Raw genomic sequence first — 27,984 nt, 5'->3', positions numbered from 1 at the left:
TATTGGAGCCTCCCTCGGAGGGAGGCTCCTGAAAAAAATCTCAGGGGGGGCAATTTTTATGATATCGACTAAAATGACCCATTTAATGAGTACATCAAACAACACAATTTTAATTTAAATTTAAAATGAACAACCATATTCTGGCCATTTGTATAGATTTGTAAAAATGAACAACCATATTCTGGCCATTTGTATAGATTTGTAAAAATGAACATGAACAGATTTTTTTTTTTTTTTTGAATGAATGAAAAATAACTATTGAAAACAACAACTGTAAACTGATTGGGGGGGTGGGCTAAAGAGAGAAAGAGAGAGGGATGGAGAAAGAGAGTAAATATGGTTAAGGGTTCTTATTTGTACAAGAACTTTGCTCGTCTGTCTTTCTGAGTGGCAAATTTCTCGATGACCCTGGTGTTGAAATCAGGAAGTTCTTGTGTGAGTTTTTTCTCTATGGACAGCATAGCCAGAGCGTTGAGCCGATCCTGAGCCATATTGTTTCTCAGGAAAGTTTTTATCCTCTTTAAAGTAGAGAAACACCTCTCCGATTCTGATGTTGTCATTGGTGTGGTGATGAGGATGTTAAGAAGACTTACAGTTTCGGTGAATGTGTCTTGAAGGTTGTTTTCCATCAGAACCTGATAGAGCGCCAGCGCCAGCGTGGCTGAGTCGTCAGCCACGACTTGCGCTGGAACCAACTCCGACAAAAAGTCCTGTTGTATGCTTTTGACTTCTCCTTCGTTGCCTGGGTTAGTTGAATTTCGGGCTTGTCAGGTCCCAACTCTTTAACTTGCAGTTTTTCTGCCATTGTCCTTCTGGCAAAAGGGTAGGTTAGAAGCGATCTAACCGAATTTGGGGGAGGCTGTGCCTCAACCGTTAACAATACCGCTGCCATCGTCTCTCTCTGACCTTATAGCTCACTTAGGCTACTGACTGAGGTAAAATTCTAGAACAGCAAATCTTCGCGCGTTTTCTGCAGGGGCGCAATTTTAAGCGCCCCCAAACCATTTAATTCAGCGACGCTGATAGGTCAAATATTTATTATTTTCCCCTGGCAACCATTTAATGATAGGCTATTTCGCTGCATATCAAGGGCGCTTTGACGAGCGCCCCAGAAGAAGAAAAACACCGTTTGTTGGTTGAACTTTAATGAGTCAGCTGGTGAAAATGTTAAAATACGCCTGGCTGTATATGGGCACACACATAGTAAAACTATCATTGATGAATTTTTTAAAAATATATATTTTTACTCCTCCACATTTGGGGGGGCGGAGCCCGAGCGCCCCCTATGGGCCAGCCGCCACTGCTCCCTCCATTTCTCTATGGAAGTCGCTCATCATTGAAGTTATGACTCTGATCAGGCTGGGACACTATATTGATGGGAGCTCCCGGATTTTTGTGGACAAATGGAAGAAACCACTGGAAGCACTGGGAGTAACCGGTAAACTGGATCCTAATGGACAACAATTATCGACATAATGTTGTAATATTCTAGTGCTGTGTAGTGTTATTATTTTGGATGTGAACCAGCCTTGTATTTGTTGGGGGGAAAAAGTTAAATAAAAGTACAAAAAAAATAAATAATAATAATAATATTTTAAAACAAAAAAAGGCAAACTGCGCAAAAGATTTATGAAGATGGGGAAAACATGAAATGCACTAAAGACTAATGATGGTTGACCGTGAAACAAGATGAAAAATACCAAGCAGGCTTCACACTACTTAGTTTTGATCTTTGATAATGCTCAAAATAAAGACTGCAAACCACAGGAAAAGGAAGTTTCTTATCACAAATGATGTTCTATCTGTGTCAGTAACACTTGTTTTATCAGCACTACCAATATCTCTGACACTTAAGTTCTTGTTTAATTCATTTATTCAATGGAAACGATTACATGAGCTCTGTTACAGTCTCCTTCATGTTAAAGTTGCCAACGTAACATGATAAATTAACTAACAGCCTAGTACAAAATGGTCTCTACATTTAACTATTGCTAACTGCTCTAGTTACTCAGCACTAGCATTTGTTCTAGCTTAGCTGAAAACCTCCTAATGGCTAGAATACCAAACTCAGGGCTATAAAATGGTCAACCAAAAACTATAATGGATATAATGATACAAGAAAGATAAAGATAAAAGATAAGTAGGGCAAAGAATGGTTTCATCCCAAGAAAGTTCCAAAAAAGCTGGATTCCTTGACATGACTAGCTAGCTAGCTTAGAGGTACCTACTGTAGTAACTGAGCATAACAATTAGAATATTATGAATATATTACATTATGTAATATATAACTGAGTGAAAGTCAGTCTTAATAGTATATCAGAATGTATGCTAATGTTACCAGCTCTATCCTAACCCTTACAGAATTTGGATTGTAGTTAAAGGGAGGTAACAAGGCACTCTGTAGTTAGTTAGGGCCCAACAGTGAATTTGTGCCCTGATGCCTCATATATGATTAACACTGCAGTGTTCCTACTAACTAGTTTGGTTTCTTATTAGTAATAACAGGACAAAATATATTTTAAAACTGAATTATTCAGAGGTCAAAGACTCCATAGTAAGTCTCCCTATACAGTCTATTTTACTAATGTCTTTAAAGTGTGCACTGTACATCTGTGGGCTTTTTCTGTATGTTGGAAAAAATAAGTTCTTGGTTTTAATACATGAGCAGTAAGTTAGATCAGGGTGTTTCGGGTAAATGTGACCGCTTTACTCCATCGCATCTAATTTTGCTCTTCCTTCCTTTACTGCAGTAAAGTACAGTGCAGAGTGCCCTTTGAAACGAAAATGAGGAAATGTTCTTATCCTGGTGTTTCTTGCCAGAAGATGTGCTGACGCCTTATTTTTTTGTCTGAGGGGATGTTAACATCCTGCTGCTTAATATCCTCATTGAACTGTGACCAAGAGGGCTGATATGTATTTATTCATTTCTTTACAATTTCCTTTCTACACGACAGAAGTTAAACACCTGATATGATCCATAATTTGCCTTTAAAAACCTTTTATTTCATGACTGTGTCTCAGCAAGCCTGCCTCACAAGTTCATGAATGGATGTTTTAAGGTCAAACACAGTTGGGCAGTATTCTCAACTTTTTGGACTATTAAAGCAAAATTAAAATAAAGTCACTTACATTTTTCTATCCTACAGCAGTTTTAGAGCAGCTGATCTCAGTGCCAGACTGCTTCTGCAGATCCATCAGCTGAAGTCATATTCTTTAGTTCCATTTGGAAAGTCGTATGTAGCACAAACTATTTACTTGTTGCACATCTGCAAGCTGCTTTGGAACCTATTTCAAACTATAACGCCTCCTTTTGAGTATTGTGCTTTGTTAGATTCAAAGTCATCCAAGATTTTTAGTACATAGACCTATGGTATCAATTTGAAACAACTATGTTGCTTTATTCCTGAGTTACTGCATTTAAATCTTGAGTTTCCACGTTGCCTGCCCACCTGCCTGGTAGGCTGATGACAATACCCCGTCAGCCTTTTACAGCTGAGGGGTAAGAACTATACTTAAAGAAACCAGAAAGAGTCAGACACAAGTTCAATTGACAGAAGATTTGAGCCTGCATATACAAACACAAAGTCCACAAGGTGTCAGAAGGCTAGAGCTGGGGGTAGGGAATGACTGCTATATAACTTACCTCAAACTTTCCCTTCTTCTCTAGAGGCTCCACTTGCGCCTCATTGGACAATGCCGCTTCACTCTTTGGGACGCCCTCCCCCTCCATTTCTTCCACTATCATCACCGTCTCCCACTTCCCAAAGCTGCTGGCAGGGAACATGTCTGATCTCATGCTGTCACCGAAATAAACTACCTGCAGGGTGAAAAATAACAGCCTGGTTACTCTCAGTGAAACAGAATTCTTGCGTAGGCTTAGTGAAAGTCAGTTAAACTGGTTTTTATCTTCTTTTAACATTCACAATGATGACGGTAGCATGTATGAATTCTGACCTATTTCCCACACACACAAAAAAGGGTTTCACTGGTGATTGATGTTAAGAGGTTAAAGCCCTCCAAACTGGAGTGGGGAACTCAGAATGCAGGAGTTTAAAATGAAATGACACAGACCTACTGACACACAGAAGATGGGAAAAGGGCATTAGAGTAAGTAGTATAAAATGGAGAAGACTAGAGGTCAGTTCACAGGAATACTACACAGATACATACAGTTTACAGTTGCTGGAATTTTCTATATCTCTTTTATCCTTTTCACACAAGCCCTCAAAATAGTATATGTAAAAACAACTGAATAATCAAATAAAACAATAATAGACTTGGGAGGGACTTTATACCATTTCACATTCAAAAAACTCTAAGGTTCTAAAATGTTGATGGGTTCCCTCTAATTCCACAGCATTTCTGTTGGATTAAGGCCAAAGTTTTGACTTGGCTTTATCATTTTACACTCTTTGGTAATATTTTAATATTTAATAATATTTTGCATTGTGTCATGTCTTATTGCACAATTCACTATCCTTTTTGATTTATTTGATGATTAGAGGCCCTGACTTTTTCCTTTAGAAAACATTCACTCCATCAGTGATGACAAGCTGTCAGACCCAGATGTAGCCAAACAGGTCCAAACCATGACATTACCACCACCGCGTTTCACAGATAGGCTAAGATTTTTAACCACTTTCTTTTAGTTAACATAATTTTTGTAATGAAAACTGAAAGTACATCTCATTTGTCTTTAAAACACAGTTTCAACAGATCTGCAGATGGCAGAACCGCTCTGTCTGGAAAGCAGTGTTTTATCCCTGTCATGCAAACCAGTCTAGCTCAGTTTATACCTAATGGTGGTGTATTTAATGGTCATATATAGCTAAGCTGATTAGTGTAGCAATTCTGAGTCTAGTACGTATTACCGTTTCTACCCAAACCCAATATACAATGATGTAAACCCATACTAGCCGAAACAAATAGTGATCACACACACATATCTCTGCAAATATATGCGTGTTAGATACAACTAAATCAAACCAGAAGGCCATAAAGAGTATGTAAGGCATTCCAGTAGCTGGGGGTTGTCTCTCTCCTCACAGCTCTGTGCTGTGACTCAAGAGCTCCCTTTCACATGTAAACAAACAGACCGGCTAATCTGGGGGGCTGCAGCCCAGAGCCTGTGGTGCAAGGACTGCAGGAGTTATATTTCCACTAACTTTCCCAGAACTGGCCACAGCTGATCCTCGAACCCCAGAAACATCCTGCACCTCTCATTGCTAAGCAGTACTGCTGCCAGAGTTGTGGGATCACTATGATAAATATTTAGAGAGGCCATGGATTCCAGCACAGAGAAAATATATTACAGATAGACTCATTGTTGATGAATACAGTTACACCGACCTCAACTACACTAAGCTCTGCATTAGGGGAAGACCTATAAAGAGAATCAGACTCCAGGCTATGGTTAAATCAGCCAGGCAGACACCTCTTGGTTTGTAAGCATAACGATCACACTGTTCATTGGTTATAAATGCACCCTTTAGTTTTTGTATTTTATTCTTAATTCTCAGCTGTCAAACTTGCTGTGCCGCAGCACAGCTGGTGTTCTAGGAACGGTTTCTTGACTTGATTTCTCTCCAATATTACGATTGGCTAACACAAATACATTGCACTTTTTGCATATAGAACATTTGTGAAAAATATATGGTGGTGTTGGTAGGAATTTCAAACAACATGAGCAGCATCGTGGAAATCCTAAAGGCCTGTGGTACGTAGCTCACTAATAGAGATTCAGATTAAAAACCTTTCATCTAATTAGAAATCCCAGTCTTCAATTAATTCAATACAAAATATTACATAGAGTGCACTATACAGGTCATCGGATGTTCAAGATGGGCTTTACGTCTACCAACAACTGCTCAAACTGCCAAACCAATTCACCGGACAATTATATCCACGCTCTTTGGTTCTGTCCACCAGTTCAGAAGTTTTGGCGCGAGATATGTGAAGACTTATCGAAGTGTCTGAAATGTAACATTCCAACTTCCCCCTTAGTGTGTTTGTTGGGCAGCTTAGATAATGTCAATTCAGAAAAGAATATCGCCCATATGGTTTTCACTGCCCTATGCATAGCCAAGAAAACAGTCCTCATGAACTGGAAAAATAAAAATAATCTTAATTCTAACCAATATAGAAATTATCTATTAGATTACATTAGTCTTGATACAGCCTCTGCCACCACATCAGATCAATTGCTCTGGGCTCCTTTGATCAGCTCCATCACCTAGTGGGGGTGGGGGGTCATAGTTTGGTCCCGCCTTCACTGTTGTGATTGGTGTGGGGGTAGGGACAGGCTTAGGGCGTCGGGGGGTTCCCCGGAGGCATCTTCCTTGGGGGGCTCAACCCGGGGTAGCGGTCATGTCCAGTTAGGGGCTCTGTTGGCTCTCCGGTGACTGTTTCCTCGCGGCTGCGTGCAGCGGGGCTAGGGGAGGGTCTGTGCTGACGGACGTGGGTTACTGACCTGGTAGCCTGGCTGCCCCTGGGTGGGTCCGGCATGGGCGTGAGGTTCTGGGGGCGCTCCGTCTCTGGGCTGGGACCCGGACCGGGCCTCGGGGGCTTGGGTCCTGGTTGGTGTGTTGCCGGGGTTGTGGGCGGGTGGGTGCATGGGGGCCCAGCCCTGGAGCAGGGTGCCGCCGGTGCGTCGAGCCACCTGGGGGGCTCTTCAACTGGTGGGGGAGATTGTCACATCTTGCAGGAGCTTTCCTCTCCTCAGGAGCTCCCTCTGCAGGAGGGGGAGATACAGGAGAGGTGGAGGAAGATCTCAGCCTGGGTGTTTATTGTCTTATGTAGTCTGGAAGATGAGTGGATGGTGGGGTGGGTGCAGTTTTCTCTGTGGTGGGGTTGGGTGGACTGTCCCGGGCTCTGTGGGGCCGGGCGGCGCTGCTGCACTGGGCCCGGTCTGGATGGGCCTGGGCCCCCTTTCCCTGGCGGGTCGCGGAGTATGGGGGTGCCTACTGGGGTCAGCGGGGGAGCTGGCCCCAGGGAGGGGTCACTTGCCCCTCCCTTCCTTCCCTCCCCATCTCCAGCTGCCTCCCTCTTCCCGCTCCACCACAACCACCCACACATGCAGGGCCTTGGAGTAGGGGTATGTCACCAGGGTGCAGAGGAGGCTACCCCCCCCTCTGTCCCCTTCTGGCTGCCTCTGCCTCAATTTTATCCCACAACTTAGACATTCACATTACTCACACTCTCATTACACATACATATAGGATCTTGGGGGTGGGCACGATACACGGAGTCCAAAGTACCATCAGGGTGTACACCCCACCCCTGGCATCGTTGCCCACCTCTCAATTTTAAATACACGTAGACATTGAGGGCTAGCAGGAGGGACCATGCGCTTACCTGCTGCTCTCTGGCAGGTAGCCCCAAGCCCTCCTGGGTTTTAAATGCACCTTAGAACACACATGCATCAACATTACAATGAGCGGGTGGAGGGAGGTTCGGAGTCTTCTCTCACCCCCGTTCTCTGCGACCTGCTGGAGCAGGGGGGCTAGGACTAGGAGGAGGAGTTGGCCGTCCGACTGCGGTCTGGAGTGTGGAGCCTTCCTGCTGCTGCGGAGTCGGGGCGGTCTGCCTCCCCCCACCGCAGGGAAAAGGGAAACACCACCTGGGTCTGGGTGCAGTTCCCCCTCCAGGGGCGGGGGCACCTAGACCCGGTTTGTAGAGTACGCTTGGGGAGTGTGATCGTGTGTACAACGTCTCTTTATGTCTGTCTCCACGTTGGTTGAGTGTGGAGTAAGTGCATATGAGAGCATGAGGGTGGGAATGGATGTTTGTATCTGTGTGTGCCTGTATGTCTGTGTCTATATGTCAGGTTGGGTGTCAGGCGCCACCTCTCTGGGGACATCTCAGGCCCTCCAAGGTTTGGAGGCCTATCTCCCCCTACCACCACTTCCCCTGCCAGTGGCGGACCCCCTCAGACATCGGTGCGTTGGTGGTTCTTTGTGTCCGGGGATGGGCGTCCAGGTACACACCGGCTCACTCCTTGGCGGCCGCTTATCGGGGCCTGGAGCCTGGGGCTCGCTCGGGCCACTTCGGAGGTGGGGTGCCCCCGGCCTCTCGGCCTGGGGCTCGGTCACTCAGGCGCAGCTGGCTGCCGGCGGAGCTCACGGGCGCGTCACTGCAACTCCCCCTGGCTTCTGCTCCGCGGCTGCTGAGTGAGCCCTCATCTGGGACTCTCCTCAGCTCTTTCCGGGACAGTGGCGCAGCTGCCCCTCTGTTGGTCTTCCTTGGTCTCTTGTGTTCTGGGGGCCTCTGGATGTCTGGAGTTTTGATCTCCTCCACACCTGCTTCACGCCCTGGAGGACGGGGCTGTGGCCCCCCCACACCCTCTAGCAGATTATTACATGAAGGAACCTTTTAAAAAAACAAAAAACAAGCGCGTCCATACTCACAGGTGTACACACGGGTGATCACACCCACAAACTACACCCTTTTTGGCTCCTACCTCAAAGCACACTGTGTTCTGTTGATCTTATGTGCTGCACAATAATGTTTAACATTTAGTATTTACTGTCATATTCCCATATATCATTGTGATGTTGTTTATTCTATTACTCTTGTTCTCTTCTGCTTGCTTTCTTTTTTCTTTCTCAGCAGGTGATCCAGGTAATTGATATATGCATTTTTTTTTCTCTGCCCGTTCTGTTGGTTTTTGTCTTTTGCCCTTCTCCCCCGTCCCTTTTCTCAGCTGTTTCTCTTTCCCTCTTTCTTTCTCCCCTTCTTTCCCCCAGTCAAGTCTGTCCCGTATTCATTAAGTGAAAATAAAATAAACAATAAAAGGTGAATCAAATGGACCATTACGGCAAGGCTGGGATGGTCAGTTTGGTAAAGTAAATCCGTTGGGCATCTTTCTTTGCCTTTAGACAACAATTCTGATGGCAAAAGAGCCAAACGGGACAGGCCAAAAAAAAAAAAAAAAAAAAAAAAAGAGAGTTAAAAACTGTCTAAATTAAGTTTAACATCCTGGCATCCATGAAAACTTAAAATTATGATGTACAGCTCTGCTACCACTTCCAACATAAATGAAGACAGAAAACTAAACAGCAGTGACGTTTCTTGGGTTACTGAAGTTGGACTAGCTGGTATATATAATTATGTGCTATGTGATCGCTAGCGACACAGCTATGTTAGCATAACATAAGTGAAGCTGGAGGATGCATGCTAACTTTTTTCGATTCAAGAAAAGTTAACGTAAGGGTTCCCGATGGTTAAGGACAAATGCAATAGCATGGCAGGATGCTGTAAACAGACCAAACTTCAGCCAGGAGAACAACTGAGATAATCCATCCACAATACGAGGTTAGTCATTCATATACTGCAACAACATGGGAATAGAGCAGCTGCGAGAGAATTCAACACTAATCAATCAATGGTACGGAAGTGGAGGAAGCAAGAAGAATGAGTTGAGTAAAATTTGACTTATCTGACTGTTTTGTTTCACATAATGCGCCTTATAATCTGGTCCACCTTATGTATGAAAACAGACCCGTTCATCGACAGTGCGCCTTATATGTGTGCCTTAAGGTACGAAAAATACGGTACATAGACTAAGTTATAGGATCTAGATCGGGGAAAAAAAGAGAAAAAAAAAAGAAAAAGAAAAAAAAAGAGATTCAGTGACCAGTAAGACGCCCTAGCTTTAGGGAAGTCACCAGTGTGTGAATGTGAGAGTGAATGAATAGTGGCATTGTAAAGCGCTTTGGGTGCCTTGAAAAGCGCTATATAAATCCAATCCATTATTATTATTATTATTATTATTATTATAAGACTTATTAGAGCAACAAACTCTTTTTCCAGACTAAATGAAGACCTCCTAAATTAGTGAGATGCAGTTCCTCTCCAGTGTACAGGTTATCTGGTGCAAATTAATTAAAATGCTATACAAGTAGAATTGAATTCAAAGTTACTTGACGTGCCATCTTATAATACCAAAGTTTTTCAGGATGAATTCTGCAGAACATGTAAGCATGGAACTTTATCTGGTCATGCCTCATTATGTAAGTTGAAAGCCAACCAGAAAATCTAGTATTAATATAAAGTTTGCAGGTGAAAGACTAGGAATCCAATGGGATTCCTTCATGGCAAAAAGCTGCACATGAAAGTTTCCCCTTGGTCAAGTTATGAGAATCAGCCATGTGGGTCTGTAGTTCTTTTATCAGGCAATCAGGCAATGCAAACATATAGAATGACCTTAATGAGGCCATTGTGCTACAGGCAGCATGGAGCCTGGAGCATAAGGGGGGTGGGGGCAACAGACATTTTGTCAGTTACACTCTCAGAAACCAGACATTTCTCTTAACTTGTGAAATACTGTCAGCAGAATCAGTACACATGTTGTTTTTTTTCCTTTTTAACCTGTGCCGCTTTTCCCAAAACAACACAGGGAACACAGAATGAACTACCCATACCCAAAGAACCTGTCTGATCATGTCCGATCAGTCCAGTCACAACCCCAGTAGTTTCAGCAGTGTCCTGTAAGTCAATTGTAATCTTCCTTGAATGCCTCTATTCAAGCCACCTGCCTTAAGTCCTGTCAGGTGAAAGTGGAGAGAACTGAAAATACAGAGTGCCTCAGGTCAACCCAGAGGAGTCTTTAAAGCAGCTATAAGTGCAGGTTGACACTAAATTCCACAAGAGCTTTCTCCACGTGGCTGAGGAACAGGGGGAGCATTGAGCACAGGAGTGGGAGGAGGGGGAAGAGGAACTTTCGATGTGGATGGTGATGAGTATTACTACCTGGACTTGGGTTTGCCCAGTGCAGTGCTGGCTGTGCCTGATCTATTACAGATCATTTCTCCTGCCCTAAATTATTTTGTCAGTTTAGATAGAAAAAGTTTATCTGATTATTTTTAAAAGAAAAGTTACATGCTCTTATGGTTCTTAAGGCATTGTTGGCAGCTAAACTACAGATTTCCTTATTCCTCTTATTTCCAAAAGCAAGAAAGCTTCATAGGAAATCATAAAGTGCTAAAAATTTATACATCACCATACCACAACAACCGTAGTAGAAGATTTATATTTCACACACATTGATTTATATTTCAATGTGTACAATTATGTGAGCGAAAATCACATTTCACATTTCTGAATAAATGTCCAAAAACAGTTATACTCGTGTTAAATTTTTTAAGTGTTTACTTGGATCAATTGTGAGCTTTCTGAAAAATCAGTATAAATTGTGGTTGCCTGTCAGTGGTGTTAAACCCCATTTGCCCAGCCACTAACAAAGCCACTGTCAAAGTTCTTGTCTTAACATCACAATGTCACAGTGTGTGTCCCAGGGTTCTGATGTTCTGGCGGCTGGCTTTTGCCCTCTGATAGGGTCTCCTATGGCAAATTGGTCCTGCGTGAGAGACCAGACAAAGAGCAATTTAGAAGACCCTTATAAGCGTAAGATCAAGGGAACAGGTTGGGGAACAGATCCTAACTGTCATCTGCGCTTATCTGCCAAACGACAGTTCAGAGTACCTGCCTTTTTGGAGTTCCTGGGTGGGTTGCTTGAGTGTGCTCCACCTGGGGATTCTGTTTTCTTACTGGGAGACTTTAATGCTCATGTGGGCAACAACACCGAGACCTGGAGGGGCTTGATTGGAAAGAATGGTCTGCCTGATCAAACCACAGTTTGTCCTTAATGAACACCATGTTCGAACACAAAAGTGTCCATAAGTGCACATGGCACCAGGGTCCCTGAGGTAGATGAGGTTCACCCTGAGTTCCTTTGTCACCGATTCTGTTCATAATTTTATTGACAGAATAGCCAGACGTAGCCAAGTGATGGAAGGCTTCCACTTGGGTGCTCTCGGAATCGCATCTCTGCTTTTTGCAGATGATGTTATTCTTTCGGATTCATCAGGGCATGTCCCACTGGTAGAAAGCCCCAGGACATGCTGGAGAGATTACATCTCTTGGCTGGCCTGGGAATACCTTGGTGTTCCCTCGGACAAACTAGAGTAGGTGGCTACGGAGACGGAGGTGTGGGCTCCGTCTCGGAAAAGGAGATGGAGCCCATCTATTTTCTTCTCCTTGTCCGGGACAAGGAGAAGAAAATAGATGGATAACATACATTATTAATTGCTTGTAGAACATTCAAGTGTAATCATTGAGCATACATATTTATATTTCATTGTATTATGTGAAAATCTATCAAATTTAAAGGGACATGATTGTTCCAAATTAGGTCCTTTTAGACACAATTATACATCCCTGTGAGCATACACAGACACACTGGATTATTTAACAGCTTTTTCCTTTAGATGCATTCCAGTATGGGACAGCTCTTCTCTCTACAAAAAGCCACAAGCCAAAAAGCTTTCATTGTAACGTCTAATGGGAGTTTTGTGGCTGGCTTGTAGTTAGACTGTTGAGAGCAGAGATGAGTCAGCATTTTTTCTGGTCTATTTTGTCTGGCATTTTTCCTTTTATGTAGTTGTGTCCTGTGCCCTGTTTTTGACTAAACTGTTGCTTTGATGCCACTTTATTGCTTGTTTTTCTGATACAATTTCATAATTTCACACAGATGGAAGCTTATTTGTCTGGAAGACAGCTGCATTACTTACCAGACACCAAATATAAGCTATTGTCTTATAAATACCTACTTTATTTGATAGTTTTCATCCATCCATCCATTCGCTTCTGCTTATCCTTTTCAGGGTTGCGGGGGGCGCTGGAGCCTATCCCAGCTGTCATAGGGCGAAAGGCGGGGTACACCCTGGACAGGTCGCCAGTCTGTCGCAGGGCTAACACATAGAGACAGACAACCATTCACACTCACATTCACTCGGACATTCACACCTAGTGGCAATTTGGATTATCCAATCAACCTATCCCCACAAGCTGCATGTCTTTGGACGGTGGGAGGAAGCCGGAGTACCCGGAGAGTAACATGCAAACTCCACACAGAAAGACCCCGGCCTGATGGTGGAATTGAACTCAGGACCTTCTTGCTGTGCGGCAACAGTGCTAACCATCGTGCCACCGTGCTGCCAAAATATTCACGTTTACATCCAACCATTGTCATTTCTGATCTTGTTCCCTCCCAACTAAAATCTTGTCTGTAGATCCTTATTATCTGGCCCTAGCAGATCATAAGCTAGGGGACTCCGAGTGACAATTCCAAACTTGGTTAATTGGGTCAGGTGACGGTATCTGGTGTAAAATCTTTTGACATACGTAGTATTTAATGAAGTATATGAAGTATTTAATTGAAATTTTAAAAAGTTATTTTCATAGAGAAAGAAATCTAGAAAGTTGTATATTTGGCTAATCCCTAAAGCTTCTTAGATTGTTTATTAGGTTTTATTTAATATATCCTTTAAGTGATCACATAAAGGTTTAATTAAGGTTGAAAATCTCATTTTCAAGACTGTCAACTACCAAAGAGAGCAGCAAATACTATTTTATCCATAAAAACAAACAATACAAATAAATGTTTGTCTTATTCTACAAATGAGTCAACACAAAGCTTTTTGAGTAGTCAGCAAGATTTTAATCCGAAATACAATTAATGTGGGGGAAATAAACAGTTGAAAAGTAGGACTACTTGTCAGTCAATTATCCAATTATTTTTGATCCTTTCTGTCTATCCTTTCTATTCGGTTTTGTTTTAGTTCTACAGCATTTGGTATGACCACCTTTATTCTTTAACACAGCCTCATCTTACTTGGGCAAGCTTTCTTGTAAATATCTTGTAGGAGTCTTCAGGAATAGTTCTTCAAGTTTCTTCAAGGATGCCCCAAAACTTCTGGATACTCCTTTTTTATTCTATCTTTCTTTTCTCAATCGAGGTGATCCCACATTCAGTAGACTTTCTAAAAAATCAACAGTGTGCCTTATGTGTGAATTCTGGTTGTGCTTATTGATGTTGAACCGATTTTATGTGGTACACGGCGCTCAAAAGTCTGTCAAAAAATGTTTTAGTACAACTTTGGTAAGCTACGAAGCTGCACCGCTTGATGGATTGTTGGAGCATTACGGCTACCGTAGTCAGGAGCCTTGCGGAGTAATCCGGGTCCAAACTCCACTTAAGGTCCCGAAGTCAAACGAACACGGTGGCATCACTGAGAGTGGAAAAACTGTCTAAATTATTTCGTTTTTAATAAAATGATCAGCATTGCCACTTTACCAGGTATAACAATTAAATTTAACATCCACGCATCCATGACAACAAAATTTATTACATTTAACGGAGTTAGAAGTTAGCAAGAAGTTAGCTTGCTAGTTTCCACCTAAACATCATATAGCATGTTCTGACTGAGAGATTTGTGAAAAATTAAAACGTACAGCTCTGCTATCACTTCCAACATAACTGAAGACAGAAAACTAAACAGCAGTGACTTTTGTAGGGTTACTGAAGTTAGACTAGCTGGAATATAATGATGTGCTACATGATCGCTACACAGCTATGTTAGCATAACATAAACACAGTGAAGCTGGAGCATGAACGCTAACTTTTATCCACTCGATAAAAGTTAACGTGAGGGTTCCCAATGGTGTGGGACAAATGCAATCACAAGGCAGGATGCTGTAAACAGACCAAACTTCAGTCAGGAGAACAACTGAGATAATCCATCCACAATATGAGGTTAGTCATTAATATACTGCAACAACATGGGAATAGAGCAGCTGCGAGAGAATTCAACATTAATGAATCAATGGTACGGAAGTGGAGGAACAAGAAGAATGAGTTGAGTGAAGTTTGACATATCTGACTGTTTTGTTTTGCTTAGTGCATCTTATAATCCGGTGCACCTTATGTATGAAAACAGACCCGTTCATTGACAGTGTGCCTTATAATCCGATGAGCCTTATGGTCCGAAAAATACGGTAGTGCAAAAATATTGTTTTACACCTGTCAAACAGTTCTATTGTTGGCACTTTACATACAGTCGACTAAATAAATGGGAACAAATTATATGTTTCGCAACAGTACTTTTTATATGCTCGAATGATTCATAAGTGAGTATAAAATGGCTTTTAAAACAATAAAAAAAAAGAGAATTCCTCTTAAAATGATGAAGCACAAGAACTGGAATGAAAATGCGTGAAAAACCAGCCAAAGTCCAAAGACTTTAAAAGACCTTCAAAAAGCCTGGAGAACTAATACTCTAGACCAGGGGTGTTCAACTCCAGGGCTCAAGGGCCGGTGTCCTGCAGGTTTTCGGCTACGTTCACACTGCAGGTCTTAATGCTCAATTCCGATTTTTTGATCAAATCCGATTTTTTTGTCTGCTCATTCACACTACAAATAAAATGCGACAGCAAACGCTCTCAAGTGTGAACGCTCAAAGCGGCCGCATGCGCAAAAGAAGATGTCACACACAACGCGCTCTGTTTAGACCCAGAGCAAACAATATTGTTTGACTGATGGCCCTTAATATAAAGACTTCGGACTTCACGTTTCCCAATTTTTGCTTTAAGTTATTTTGTTATTTACATAATAATGTAGATAACCTAATAATGATCCTTATTGCTGTTTTAGAGAGGAGCGGTGCTTCAAAGGATAGTTGCAGATTTCTGTCAGAATCTGCAGATTATGCAGTATAAATAAAATGTTAACATTTCTCCAACGTTGTCTTCCCAACAGTTTCACCGGATGGCCAGGAAGCGTTCGCGATGTCTTATCGGGCGCTTGATAATTGGCGTCTGTCTTGTGTCAGTGATGTAAAAGACAGATTTAATGCGACTTGACCGTTCACACAGCAGTCGCTTTCTGAAACATCGGGTATGTATCAGATTCAGTACAACATACGAAAGTGACCCAGATCGGATTTGAAAATATTGGATTTGTGCCGTTCACACTGTCATACCATGATCGGATATGGGTCGCATAGGGTCAAAAAAATCGGATTTGATGCGCTTTCGCCTGCAGTGTGAACGTAGCCTTAGATATCACCCTGGGTCACCACACCTGAATCAAATGATTAGTTCATTACCTCTGAAGAACTACAAGACAAGTTGAGGAGGTAATTTAGCCATTTAAATCAGCTGTGTTGGATCAAGGACACATCTAAAACCTGCAGGACAACGGCTCTTGAGGCCTGGAGTTGGACACCGCTGCTCTAGACCACTTTAAAAATGTAAAAAAAACCGTGGCTCCTTGGAAGAAAAAGTCTGAAGCCAAGCATTTAGAAAAGTCTGAAGCCAGAGGTACTTGGCTGGAGTTGACCACAGTATTTAGTTAGTTTAGCTAATTTTTTCCATGTTTAATTTGAGAAGTCATAAATATATCTGTATGTACATGACAAAAAATAAGGTTTCCCTTAGTCTTGTCAATTAAACAAACCACTGTCGTGTGGGACTGAATGTTGGTTAACTGTTGTTTTCTTGAGGGAAAGAAGTGTCTCTAAGAATGGCTTATACTGGCTCTATCAGTGAATTCTCAGCATGCTGTCACACCCCTGCCTTGTCAACAGTCATGCCAGGGGCCATGTTCCTCCTCTTCATCACTCTAGTGTGAATCTCCCTGAGCGTATTTATCATGAAGCCTTCATCTCTTTCAGTGCCTGCCAAAAGCTGAAGTTGGAGCTAACCTCAAAGTGAGCCAGAGCTCTGGCTGCCTGCTGTAGTGTATGAGGTGGTTTGTGTACCTTGGGCTCTGGTTTCCCCGTCATTTTCTTGAGCAACTCGTGGAGGTGTGGCCAGTTGCCCTGGGAGTACCAGCCGGGTTTGTCCAGCGATGGCAGACCTTCGCTCTCCTCCACATCGTTCACTGCACAAGCAAAAATGGGTAATATAAAACAGTCGCAGCAGTTTGACCAACAAGCCAGCTGCTGCAGGAGCAGACACACCAGCAAAACCTCCAGTAATCCAGGACAAAACCACACAACTCAGTGGCAGAGGTACAGCGTCATTTGTGCAGGGAAACAAAGAGTAAATCTCAGTGTTTGTGAAAAAACAGAACAGGGAAGTACAAATAGCATCTTATCCTCAGCTCTAATTTGTCTTTTAAATTACTTTATGATTCTTTACTAGGTCTTCAGAATCATTCAACCTTTTAACCCTCTGAGTTGATCATAGGTTGTAAATCTAACCCCAACACGACCCTCACCCTCTATTTCAAAGTCCAAAATGGACTTTTTTGAAAAAAGTTGGAATAATTATTTTCTTATTTCCTCAATTGCCAAAATTTGGAAGAGCATTTTAATGAAAATCATGCAACCACGAAAAATGACATATTCTGATAGCCCAGGCTAAGAATTTGAATTTGGGTTGCGACTGATGAGGATGTCGACCTCAGAGGATTAAATTACAGTGCTATTAATCGGGCTAGATTTGCATCTCTTCAAATGTATAAGGCAGGATATGGAAAGATGGAATACATATCCGTTAGGATTTAGTGACAGGATAAATGTGATAAAGATGAATATCTTACCATGATTGCTATATTTATTCCTCTCTCTTCCGATAAGCTTACCTGAAACCCAATTCTCAGAATGGGATAAGTATATATCTAGATTTGTCTGGGAAGGCAAGCGGCCAAGGGTACGATACACTACTTTACAGCTTACTAAGGAGAAAGGAGGAATGTCGCTTCCTAATTTAAAAGAATATTTTCGTGCTGCACAGATACGCCAGATAACATATTGGTGTAGTGATGATTATGGGGCTCGCTGGAAGGATGTGGAGCTCTCCACACTCAATGTCCCAATTCAAACAAACATGGGTATAAAAAAGATCCCTGAATACGTAACTAAAGACCAAGATAGGAACCCAATAATATCCTTTACATTAAATGTATTGTATGATACAGTAAAGGAGTTCAGAATTGGTAAAGAGCTTGGTTTGCTAAAATGGATAGCCTTCGATGAAGAATTTGGACCAGGAAAATTGGATCTTGGTTTTAAAAATTGGAATGAAAAGGGAATCACAGCAATTTGTTTATTACCGTATTTCCCGGACTACAAAGCGCACCTGAATATTAGCCGCACAAGCTAAAATCAGGGGAAAATCCTGTTTTGTACATACATTAGCCGCACCTGACTAAAGGCCGCAGGTGTTTCAATGTTGACTCATCATATGTAAGAGAATATGCACAAAGGGAATTGTCAGGAAAGAGATGGCTGTTTGGAGACACACCCCTTTTATTAATATTTTGAAAAACAAGTTATAGGTACATATTTGCACATGTAGTACATAACAGTAACCTACAGCACACCAGAACAATAGATTCAGCCTACCTTTTAGGCTCAGGTGCAGTGACACAGCTTTAACAAGAAGAAAAGTCAGTCATTCACCATCTTTCTCTTCTTCCTGCCCACTAAAACCACCAAAGTCCTCTTCTCCAGTGTCGGATACGAACAGGCTCAGGATGGCTTCGTCATCCACTCTCCGCTTCTCTCCTTCGTTGTCACTTTCAAAACCAAAGAAATCCTCGTTGTCAGAGTCGAACACCCTCAGAAGGGCCGTGGCGGTGTCCTCCTCTCCATCATGCAGCAGTCCAGCCCTTAGAAATCCGTTGGTGATCGTGGATGTTTTCGCACTTTTCCACGCTGTCAGAATCCGCCGGTGGAGTTGGGCATAACTTGCTTTTCGCAAGTTTATCGCCGCTCATCATCCACGCCTCCCGCTGAACGCGTAGCGCTACTTTGAAGTTTGTTTTTCGCGCTACTTCGTACGGCACTACGTTGCCTGGCGGACGGACACGTGACCAACATACCACTCTTGAACCCCGATCCTTCCGCCAGGCAACGTAGTGCCGTACAACAGCAGAACAAACAAAACAAATCCTCTTACGATATGACAACAATCATGGACAATCCATAGAAAAGCCGCACCTGACTAAAAGCCGCAGGGTTCAAAGCTGGTGCAAAAAGTAGCGGCTTATAGCCCGACAATTACGGTAATCAAAAAAGGAGAAATTAAAAGTTTTGAAGAATTAAAACGGGAATACAACTTAAAAAACAAGGATTTTTTCAGATACTTACAGGTGAGAGATTACGTTAATAAAAACATAAAAATAAAGGAAGACAAAATCCATCCTATTATAAAAATAATTATACTGGCATATAAAAGTGTTATTCCAAAATCAGTGTCTACCCTATACAAATGTTTGATGGACTCAAGACAGGAATCAACTGTATATGTTAAAGTAAAATGGGAAAGAGAGCTGAGTGAAGAAATCACTGAGAGGGTGTGGTATGAAACATGGAAAGAACATAAGAATACAACTCACTCATTGAGGTGGAGAGAATTCATCTGGAAAAATCAAATTCGCTATTTTATTACACCTAAGATTAAAAATAAACAAACCAATACACAAAAACAATGTTGGAGGCTGTGTGGATGGGATGAACCAGACCATAAGCACATTTTCTGGAAATGCAGAAAAATTCACACTTTCTGGGTTAAAATTCACTCGGCTCTCTGTGATATATTAGGTTATATTATTCCTAGAACCTGCCTTGTTTTGTATCTAGGGTACTTGGAAGGTACTGTAGATGTAAAGGATCGTTACCTGGCTAAGATTAAGATAAGATAAGATAAGATAGAACTTTATTAATCCCTCGGGTGGGTTCCTCTGGGAAATTCGACTTCCAAAAAGCACAGCAACGACCGAAGTTACAGTTACAGAATTGTTATATATATATATATATATATATATATATATATATATATATATATATATATATATATATATATACACACACACACACACACACACACATATATAAATACAGAGACAAATATAAATAAAATATACAAAGGGGATAAATAGAATAAATAGGAATAAAAAATAAAAATACAAGTGAATTGCACATTTCAAGTATTGAGTCTATTGCACTGTTGACTATTTACAAAAAGTATTGCACAAGGTATTGTACAGTGAGGTGAAGAGGCACTACAGCTTAGTTGTTCCCCCCTCCTTTGTCCTCCTGTTTCCCCTCCCTCTCCCCTCCAGAGAGGAGAGTTTGATGGCGTGTGGGACAAAGGAGTTTTTAAGTCTGTTAGTTCTTGTCTTGGGGAGAAGCAACCTGTCACTGAACAGACTCTTCTGATTGTTTACGACCGTGTGCAGAGGATGCCCAGCATTGTCCATAATGTCCATCAGTTTCTTTAATGTCCTTTTCTCTGCCACTGTCACCAGAGTGTCCAGCTTCATGCCGACCACAGAGCTAGCCTTCCTGATCAGTTTCTCCAGCCTGGATGAGTCCCTCTTTGCTGTGCTGCTCCCCCAGCACACCACAGCATAGAAAAGTACTCCAGCAACCACCGACTGGTAAAACATCCTCAGGAGCTTCCTGCAGATGTTAAAAGACCTCAGCCTCCTGAGGAAGTACAGTCGGCTTTGGGCTTTTTTATACAGGTGCTCTGTGTTGCATGACCAGTCCAGTTTATTGTCCACCCACAGCCCGAGGTACTTGTACTTGTTGACCACCTCCACCTCCTCCCCCTCTATCTGAACCGGCAGTGGACCTTCTCTGGACCTCCCGAAGTCCACAACCAGTTCCTTAGTCTTTGAGGTGTTGAGTTGCAGGTGGTTTGTGTGACTCCATGCGACAAAGATTCTCCTTTTGGCAGCAAAGAAGGCCATCACCAAAAACTGGCTTAAGACAGAAACACCAGGAAAGCAGCAGTGGGTAGCAATTGTGGAGGACATTATGAAGATGGAGAACTTTACACATAAACTAAAATTAAAGGAAGAACGCTTTTTGAAGAACTGGGGAAAATGGTTGACGTACAGCAGAAGAAAAAAAAACAAAGACTGAACTGAATGAAGATGGGCATACAAAAAAAAAGAAAAAAAGAAAAGAATGTGAAATGAACGATGGAAATGTTTGACACCACAGGCATGTTTCCTATTTTTCTTTTTTCTTTTGTTTTACTTTATCTTATTTTTCTAATTATTATTATATATGTATTTATATTTTTATACATATATTTGTTTGTTCCTTTTTCTTTCTAATTTCACTGTCTTGAGTTTGTGACCCTCTTTGTATTCTGTTATTCTGAAGAAACTGTATGCGTAATGGACAAGTGAGTTGTTCAAATAAATAAAATAAAAAGTAAAAAAAAAAAAAAAGACAATCGAAATGGTAGAAAACCTCTGAAGTTTCTGTTTGGTTTAGTTTGGTAACTTGATTCCAAGTATTCCATGACTCTACAAAGACGTGAGCTGCTGTTGATAGAAACTGCATTTCGGCAGCCCTTATCTCAGCTCAGCACTGAAGGGGAAAATCAGACTACGAATGAAAGCAGCACAGTGAAGACTGCCATATTCAGATCCAGCCATGCCCCTCTTGTTTCAATCCAACCTTAACAAACACCACTTGTCAGCCAAGGTATTAACAAATCTCATCTTTTCTCTCCGAAAAGTCAGAGCCATGGTTCTGTGGAGGTAAAACACCCGTGTCATTTTCAGAATACAGAGCTTGTGAATAACAACGCGAATAAGAGTTTTCCACTGGTTGGCTACAGGTTTGATGTTAGCAAAGAAGTTCCTTCTAGAGAAGCTGTTTGTTAGTGCAGATAATAAGCAAAAGTGGAACTGGGATACAGACATGTAATCCCCAATGTTTCAGTAATGATTAACTGCACGATGATCACAACATCACATTTAACAATGCTGGGCAGCTTCCTATAGATCATTTTCAATAACTGACTGTTTGAGTTTAAATTGTAAGAAATAAATGTGTAAAATTACAGAAAATATCCTGTAATTTTACACATTTATACTGTAAATATTTCATATAGTTATAAAAACTAATTCACAGCTTTAAGTATGTATTTTCTTACAGTTTTTTTTGCTAAAATAAACTTTGTGAAAATGCAAATGTGCAAAAAGAAAACTTTCTGAAGCTGCTATATACTGTATGACTGTTTGACTTTCTGCAGTAAGCCTCCTTAGTCAACCTAAACAATGGCAAACGCTTGCTCCCTGTCTGAATTTACACTCTCCTCTCTGTGAAGCAGGATAGAGGGCTCACTGCATCTAAAACCCAGCAGCAGCATAATGATAAAAGGAGTCCTTCACCCTCTGCGATAAAAAAGACAGTGTTCCACAGAGCGAGTTCAAACTCAGGTTAAATATGCTAGAAACATTTTGACAGGAGAGAAAAAACAGTAAGACGAGGGATGAGCACCTGAACATCTGCGAATACTCATGCACACGTGTATACTCAGCTGCAAGGACACTGGGGTATGAGAGTGATGGGGTCATGTGGTTTGGATTCAGAGCAGTGCAAATGGTGCAGCTGAGATAAGCAGCAGCTCTTAAGAAGTCCTGTTTCTGTAACACCAGTTTTTTCTTCTACTGGTGACGACTTTCAGGCTTCAGAAACTGACGAATTTGAACAGATAAAACTATCCTGTCCCAGAATGACAGGCACTTTACACTAAATTCAGTCATTCACCCATTCACACACAGGTGATGGCAAGCTACATTGTAGCCACAGCTGCCCTGGGGTGCACCGACAGAGGCGAGGCTGCTGGACACTGGCGCCACCGGGCCCTCTGACCACCACCAGTAGGGCCATCTACAAGTACACCATCCAGGTACTTGTAGAGTACTTTTATGTAGTGTTACCTAATCTGCAGATGATGAGGAAGTAAATGCAATTTGTGAATCTGAATGTCTTCAGAATATAGAAGGAAAGTGGACGTTGTTCTTAAACCAATCATTTACGAGCTGATGATCAGCTCTGCGCGCTCACCTTCATGACAATGAATTGAGCATGCTTGGCGGGTCTTCAAATATCAGCTCTAGTGTAATAAATTTGAAGTGTTCTAAATAAACTTTATTGGCCAATAAAAATGAGAATATGTCAAGAGTGCAGAACAAGAAGCAACGATTTCAGTTTAAAAAAAAAGAAAGAATAGAGGCCAGATGCCGATGCTACTTCTGCCAGCGTGGCAAAGCTAAGGGCGAGGGAGAGAATATTTCAGTGAGTGGATCATCCCGTCTTCACACATAATGCATCCCCAGTCTTCTTGCTGGCAGCCAGATAATCCAGACATGGGGAGCATACCAGGAAACAACCCCTGTCCCAGGACACGCCTTCACCACCAGCATCTAGGAGCAGATGTCTGGGGTTGGGGCAGGTAGGAGAAGCTACATGGAAGCTGCAGATAGTGCTGTCAATAACAGAACGCACAGCTGTTTATAATATTCAGGTTAAATGTAAAATCTGTGGTGGTTATAGCTGGAGTAAGCTCTCATTCCCATCAATAGACTAATAAAGTAATAAAAGCCTGTTGTAAATGGAGCAGCACAGGTGTGGGGTTAGAACAGTTGACGTCAGAAAGAACTCCACCATCTGGTTATCTCCGGGTACTATGGCTTCCTCCCACAGTCCAAACATAAGCAATTATTGGGGTTAGCTTAATTAATATTTCTACATTGTCCATAGGTGTGACTGTGAGTGCGAATGCTTGTCTGTCTCTGTGTGATAGACTGCCGACCTGTCCAGGGTGTACGCCGCCTCTCGCCTTAGGAATGTGTTTACTGAGGTCACAAGTGAGCCAAGGAGGTCAAGGCTCCCTTGCCCTTTAGTTTTGGTGACTAGCCAAGCTTGATATTCTTGGCTGATAAACTTGCATTCCACCCTCTTTTTTTCAAATAAGGTCACTTTCATAATGTAGAATCCAAAACCAGTGGGTTTGTCCATCCTTTAAACACTCTCAATTGCAAACTAAACATGAGCCAGTGTAGTTTGACCTGTTTTAGTCAAATCATCCACAGGGAATGGTCTGGAGGAGCTTTTTACATCTGTAATTAAGCTTTGGCTTAAACTGAAAATGTCCAGAAACCACACCCAATAAGTCGGTGTTAATAACCACTAACGTACACTCTTATATGTCCTGAAACATTCATATTACAGAGGTCAGCTACAGTAAACTTACACAACACCATTCCTTAAAAAGTATTACCAGATCATTGGACTCAAAATGATGCCACTTTGCTGTTTAATGTGGCAAAGCCAATATATTCAATTGCAGACATGCAGCAGTAATTACACAATATGACAAACACGTACAAGATAATTGAAAAAAGATGTTTTGTTTTTGTTTAATTAAAAGTACGTTTTATGTGATGGTACTCTTTAAAGTGACAGATTATTATTTTTATATATTTGAAATCATAATAATATTTTAATGTAACATTTAACAACATTTTGAAACCTCCAGTCGGTGCAAAAGTTATATATTTGAGCCTTTTCTACAGATGTTTTCAAGGCTTAAATAACTGAGAAATGGGTGCGGTGATCTTTTACTTACCAAGGGTTCTAAAGGGCCTCTGCTGGGGCACCAAGGAGAAGAATCCTGGCTTAAGGGCATTTGTGATAATGATGTCAAATAGTTCCTCAAAGTCCTTCCTGTAACAGCCAGAGAAAACTCTTTAGACTCGACAACTCGTGGAAAGCATCCAAGTACACAAGTGCACACAGTGAGGCTGAATGAGCCTAAACAATCAGATGATACAGATGATAGAAAACACAGAGCAATAAACAGTGAAGAAATGCAGACTAAAGTAAACACCGACCTACAGTCATGAGGACTTTAGTATACATGTTTATGAGGAAGAATCTTCCTTATAAGGAGAGAAGCCAACAAGTGGCTCATGAAGCAAGACATAAATATTAGTATGTGCCAAGCTTTAATTGCTTCATGACAAAAGTGCTCATTATAGTACAGTACAGTATATAACCGTGGCAAAAATGGGTTTCTGCACATTTTAACAATCATAATTCAGAACTCAAAAGTCTATTTGTACTGAAAAATATATTAATATAATTGTGATCCACACTTTGCAACTATAACTGCTTTAGCTCTTCTGGGAAGGCTTTCCATGAGGTTTAGGAGTGTGTTTATGGGAAAGTCAGACAGTGATGTGTGACTTTGGAAAAGGAAGGGCCATCCCCAAACTGCCTACACTGGGTCAGGGACAAGGAGTTTAACCCTTTCATGCATAGTGGTCACTACAGTGGACAGCTATTCAAAGGCGGTTTTCTTGTATTTGTGTCTGTGTTGATAGTATACTTGCATATAAACCACTACATTGGACACTGCTGTGTCACTCCATACCCTGCCACTCACTGGGTGACAGGGTTATATTTGTTATATTTATATATATATATTATATTTATATTTATATATACCTATGTGGTATGTGACTTTTGTTGCTATGATGCCAGGTCTCTCTTGGAAATGAGATTTTTAATCTCAATGAGATTTTTTACCTGGATAAATAAAGGATTAATAAATATTTGTTACATATATTGTTATAAAATATATTTAAAATATATATAAAAAATATTTTTGTTATGTTATAGTTCTTTCACATTTTATTTTAGTAGTTTGTCAAATTCATAAGTCAAAACGTATGTTGTCCACCTAAGTGGACATGTAAAAACCTCTCTGAAAAGTGCATGTTTAAAAAAATTAAGTTCAATTTTTTTTTAATTCAGTTTTGGCTGCCCATATGACCCACTCCCACATTAGCCGAAGAAAATGGATAAACATCTCAACTTTCAGTACTTTATATAAACCAGAAAACATGCTTAGTCAGTGGAATAAACACTCACAGAATCATGAAATGATGCTATTCTTCTTATAAAAAAAGTCTTCATCCAATTGTACCAAATAGTAATGCCCACTTCACTGGACAGGTTGGTCAGTATTAGCTTGTACTCTCCTGTTGGACAGAGCTGGCTTTCCTGTGCTATTTCTGACAGCCTCGTGTCATTGGTGTTCAGCCACTATTTGCCACACAGCAACTACTGTGGGCCAGTGACGATTTTCTCTTGAAAAGGACGGTGGCATGATGACAAAGGAGAAGCCCCGTTTCTCAATAAAGTGCTTTCTTAACATATCACACATCATGTGCTGACATGACCCACCAACACATTTCCCTGGAAGAATACACAAACTTTGGCTGTAAGACAACCAAGTAGGATGTTGAAGCCAACTACCTCAATCAGCACAAACACTCCTCCCTAAACCACTTCAGCCTAATTTCTAAGTCTTACAACAGAAATCTGCTGACCTTGTAAAGGTCTGAGTGTGTGTCAAACACACACACTCAGACAGGCCTCTGCTTTCTGTGGAAGACGACAGGAAATGGTGTGAGAGGAGGACATCCAGAGCAAAACGGCTTTAACCTGAAAACTTCACATGGAGCAACAGCTTCAAGCAATGGAGACTGAAAAAAAACCAAACTATCGACAAGGCCAGAGAAGAGGATAAGAGCCGACAAAGAACAAGAAGGGCTTATCTAAGTCCAAACACAGCAGCAACGTGGACACTGTGTTGTTTCAAGGCCCTGTACTGCTGCTTGATCGAGTGTGAAATGGGGCTTAGGCTACAAAAACAAGGCTCTAACCACACTTTGTATAGTGAAGACAGAGGGAAGCTGGTAATGCACAAAGCCAGTGATTTGAACAGTAGCCCCACCGCTACAATTTAAAAACACAGACCTCATCAGCATCCTGCTGGGCAGGTTTAGAAAGGTCAAGGATGAGTGAGTTGAATGAAAAAAGAATAGGTTAAAAGCCCTATTTGGACTGTTATGGTAAACAAAGCAGATGAGGTTCCAGCTTTGTTAATGGAGGTGCCACTGTGAAGTATTGGTGTGGGCAGTCTTACCCCAGGATGTGTTCACAGATGAGCCTGCAGTAGTCGCTATGGGAACTGGTGATGAGGAGCAGAACCTGGCCAGCATTTTTCATGCTGCGCAGCCAGGTCTTGACAGAGTCGGAACAACGCTGCAGGTACTGGCCCGGATCCCTCTTCACACTTGGGAAGTATGTCCCTGCATCATCTGTGGGGAAACACAACAGTAGTAAGACACGTGCACGCTATGTAAACAAAAGTGACGCTGCTACTATTTCACATTCAGATTTCCACAATCTGACACACCTCGACAGAGACTCCAGTAACAAAGCTACAACAGTTATTTACTATGGTAATAGTTGATTACTGTAGCTGTGAAGCACTACTACCATGCCGCTTGGGGCTTCGTATTACACACTGAGTGTTTCTTTTTCACTCTCCCTATGTTTATACACCTCTCTGTATTTAATCATTAGTTAGTGTTACTGTGGCTTTTGTCTTGTGTCACTCTCTTCATCTTTTCATCTCCAACTAGTCATGGCTTTGCCTCCCTGAACCTGCTCAGTTGAAGATTTCTTTCTTTTAAAAGGGCGTTTTTCCTTCCCGCTGTCACCAACTGCTTGCTCAAAGTGGGCCATTTAATTTTGGGGGTTTTCTCTATATTATTGTAGAGTCTTTACCTTACAAGACAAGACAAAGCCCATTGAGGCCATTATTGTTGTAATTTTGCACTATACAAATCAAAGTCAACTGAATTAAATTGAACTGAACTCATTTGTTATTTACAGTCCAATGCTAGAACACCCTCAGCTGCTGAACATAACAGCATTTCCTTACTACCCACTGACCATCTCATTAAAATTGATCCCCACTGTAACATACGTGTAAGTTACAGTTGTGTCATAGAGCTAAACTGACAGCATGTTTCTGAGTGGCTAACACAGGTCTGTTTTTGCTCTGCTGTACCATCATACAGTGCAAATGTAACACTATATGGAAAGTACCAGCTGTTCACAACCGCTAACGTAGTGTCCATTTTTAAACAGGTAAAATTTTTATTGTCTAATCTGATTTTTTTAAGTAATCTGTGGTCATCTTTATCTTTTTACCTGATATAACACTTTAATAACAAAGGACAGCATGCTGACCTCCAGTTATGGTCACTTATTCTAGGATAAAATTCTTTCAGCTGCGTTAAAACTTTGATACAAGTAACTACCTGTAATGCAACGATGCAGAGAAACAACAAAACAAAGAAAAAGAAAACTGAAATCTGCTACCATAAATATGCCAGAGGAGTCTTTGGGTTACTGAAAGAAACCAGCACAGATGGTAATCAATTAGCTTCTTCGCATATTGTTGCAAAACCCCAAAAAAGCTACAATTCTTTCAAAGACAAACATCAAAGGACACATGCTTCCATTT

The 27,984-nt window shown here is 41.5% G+C and overlaps 1 protein-coding gene across 1 annotated transcript in view; it reads right to left on the bottom strand.

The window, feature by feature from the left end:
* nt5dc1 (5'-nucleotidase domain containing 1) overlaps positions 1-27,984 on the bottom strand; it is a 92,899-nt gene that overhangs the window by 7,968 nt on the left and 56,947 nt on the right. The window contains exons 7-10 of the mRNA XM_080882207.1: positions 26,593-26,767; positions 24,226-24,323; positions 16,599-16,720; positions 3,644-3,817 (exon numbers count right to left, since the gene is read on the bottom strand). Of these exons, the coding sequence (XP_080738333.1) occupies positions 3,644-3,817; positions 16,599-16,720; positions 24,226-24,323; positions 26,593-26,767 (569 nt within the window). The remainder of the gene's footprint in view (positions 1-3,643; positions 3,818-16,598; positions 16,721-24,225; positions 24,324-26,592; positions 26,768-27,984) is intronic.

This window comes from Rhamphochromis sp. 'chilingali' (genome assembly GCF_963969265.1).
Source record: "Rhamphochromis sp. 'chilingali' genome assembly, chromosome: 5".
In the NCBI taxonomy this organism is placed as follows: Eukaryota; Metazoa; Chordata; class Actinopteri; order Cichliformes; family Cichlidae; genus Rhamphochromis; species Rhamphochromis sp. 'chilingali'.
This window is presented reverse-complemented; position numbering and strand designations above follow the sequence as displayed.